This window comes from Penaeus chinensis, chromosome 21 (assembly GCF_019202785.1).
Source record: "Penaeus chinensis breed Huanghai No. 1 chromosome 21, ASM1920278v2, whole genome shotgun sequence".
NCBI classification, from domain to species: Eukaryota; Metazoa; Arthropoda; class Malacostraca; order Decapoda; family Penaeidae; genus Penaeus; species Penaeus chinensis.
Window position 1 is genome coordinate 9,666,132 of NC_061839.1, and position 2,500 is coordinate 9,668,631.

Consider the following 2,500-nt stretch of genomic DNA (forward strand, 5'->3'; position numbering starts at 1 on the left):
CCCAAGTCAGTCTTATGACACACCATCTGTCCCCAGCCAGTCTTACGACACGCCATCTGTCCCAAGCCAGTCTTATGACACGCCATCTGTCCCCAGCCAGTCTTACAATGCCCCGTCTGCCGGAAGAGATTTTGGAGGTCATGCAGGTGGAGGCGCCGTCGGAGGAGGAGGTGGAAGTTCCTACAGCGCTCCTGAAGCACCGAGCTCCTCCTACAGCGCGCCCATTAGTGGAGGAGGTTTAGGTGGAGGAATAGACCTAGGAGGAGGTGGAGGAGGAGGAGGATATGCAGGCGGCGGTGGAGGAGGAGGAGGAGGAGGAGGAGGTCATGGAGGTATTGGCATTAGTGGAGGTGGAGGAGGAGGGTATGGAGGTGCGGGTGGAGGAATAAGTATTGGTGGAGGAGGTGGAGGGTATGGAGGTGCGGGTGGAGGAGGAAGTGGAGGAATAAGCATCGGTGGGGGAGGACATGGAGGCGGAGGCGGAGGAGGAGGAGTAGGATATGGAGGAGGCGGTTCTGTTGGAGGAGGACATGGTGGAGGAGGAGGTGTAGGAGGAGGAGGATATGGAGGAGGCGGTTCTCTTGGAGGAGGAGGTGGAGGAGGAGGAGGATATGGAGGAGGCGGTTCTGTTGGAGGAGGACATGGTGGAGGAGGAGGTGTAGGAGGAGGAGGATATGGAGGAGGCGGTTCTCTTGGAGGAGGAGGTGGAGGAGGAGGAGGATATGGAGGAGGCGGTTCTGTTGGAGGAGGACATGGTGGAGGAGGAGGTGTAGGAGGAGGAGGATATGGAGGAGGGGGTTCTCTTGGAGGAGGAGGTGGAGGAGGAGGAGGATATGGAGGAGGCGGTTCTGTTGGAGGAGGACATGGAGGCGGAGGAGGTGCTGGAGGTGGATATGGGGGAGCTGGTGGAGGAATAAGTATCGGTGGAGGTGGAGGAGGAGGGTATGGAGGAGGCGGGGGAGGTGGAGGCGGATATGGTGGAGGCAGCTCAATCGGGGGAAGTGGAGGTGGGTATGGAGGGGCTTCTGGTGGAGGTGGAGGAGGCCATGGAGGAATTAGTATTGGTGGAGGAAGTGGAGGAGGATATGGAGGTGCAGGTGGCGGAGGCGGACATGGCGGAGGAGGGGAGGAGCCGGAGGAGGAGGAGGCGGAGGCTATGGAGGAGGAGGAGGCGGAGGAGGCCACGGAGGAGGAGGAGGCGGAGGCGGAGGCTATGGAGGAGGCGCGGGTTCAGGCGGAGGGTTCGGAGGAGGAGGTTCCATCGGCGTGTCCCTCCCTTCGAGCTCTTACGGCGCCCCCGAAGTCCCTAGCACTTCCTACGGCGCTCCAGAGATCCCAGACACTTCCTACGGTGCCCCTGAAGTCCCTAGTTCCTCATACGGTGCTCCTGAAGTCCCTAGTTCCTCTTATGGAGCCCCTGAAGTCCCTAGTTCCTCTTATGGAGCCCCTGAAGTCCCTAGTTCCTCTTATGGAGCCCCTGAAGTCCCTAGTTCTTCTTACGGCGCTCCTGAAGTCCCTAGTTCCTCTTATGGCGCTCCTGAAGTCCCTAGTTCCTCTTATGGCGCTCCTGAAGTCCCTAGTTCCTCTTATGGCGCCCCTGAAGTCCCTAGTTCTTCCTACGGCGCTCCTGAAGTCCCTAGCTCCTCTTATGGCGCCCCTGAGACCCCGAGTTCCTCCTACGGCGCTCCAGCAGGAGGAGGAGGAGGAGGAGGTGGTGGATTCTCCTCGAACTTCGAAGTAGTCCACCTTGACGGCGACGGAGGGGATTCTCATGGTGGAGGTCATGGGGGTGGAGGAGGAGGTCATGGAGGCGGTGGTGGAGGAGGAGGGTATGGTGGAGGAGGTGGAGGTGGACATGGAGGCGGCGGAGGCCACGGTGGAGGTGGAGGAGGAGGATATGGTGGAGGAGGAGGTGGAGGTGGACATGGAGGCGGCGGAGGCCACGGAGGAGGACATGGAGGCGGCGGAGGAGGAGGTGGATATGGTGGAGGTGGTGGAGGTGGACATGGAGGCGGTGCAGGCCACGGTGGAGGTGGAGGAGGAGGATATGGTGGAGGAGAAGTAGGAGGTGGTCACGGAGGAGGACATGGAGGCGGAGGAGGAGGAGGAGGGTATGGTGGAGGTGGTGGAGGTGGACATGGAGGCGGAGGAGGCCACGGTGGAGGTGGAGGAGGAGGATATGGTGGAGGAGGAGGAGGAGGGGGACATGGAGGCGGTGGAGGTCATGGGGGAGGAGGAGGAGGAGGCTATGGAGGCGGCGCAGTAGCTGGCGGCCACGGAGGAGGAGGAGGAGGAGGAGGCTATGGAGGAGGAGGAGGAGGAGGCCACGGAGGAGGAGGAGGAGGAGGAGGAGGCTACGGCGGCGGCGGGGGCTACGTGCTCGTCCGGAGGCCACGCCCCCGTCCCTTCAAAAAGTTCTTCGACAAGTTCAAAGGTCTCTTCAAGGGTTAACGAAAGCCCGGCGATAGCGTCGAAGTAAAACCGTGACTAATCCTGTACA

At 61.4% G+C, this 2,500-nt stretch overlaps 1 protein-coding gene across 1 annotated transcript in view; it reads left to right on the top strand.

Annotated features, from left to right (window-relative positions):
- The window catches only part of LOC125036398 (leucine-rich repeat extensin-like protein 5), a 42,181-nt gene that overhangs the window by 12,383 nt on the left and 27,298 nt on the right, over positions 1-2,500 (top strand). Inside the window, exons 3-4 of the mRNA XM_047628992.1 lie at positions 1-266; positions 1,304-1,780. The exon at positions 1-266 is cut by the window's left edge and continues 961 nt beyond it. Coding sequence (XP_047484948.1) covers positions 1-266; positions 1,304-1,780 — 743 coding nt within the window. The remainder of the gene's footprint in view (positions 267-1,303; positions 1,781-2,500) is intronic.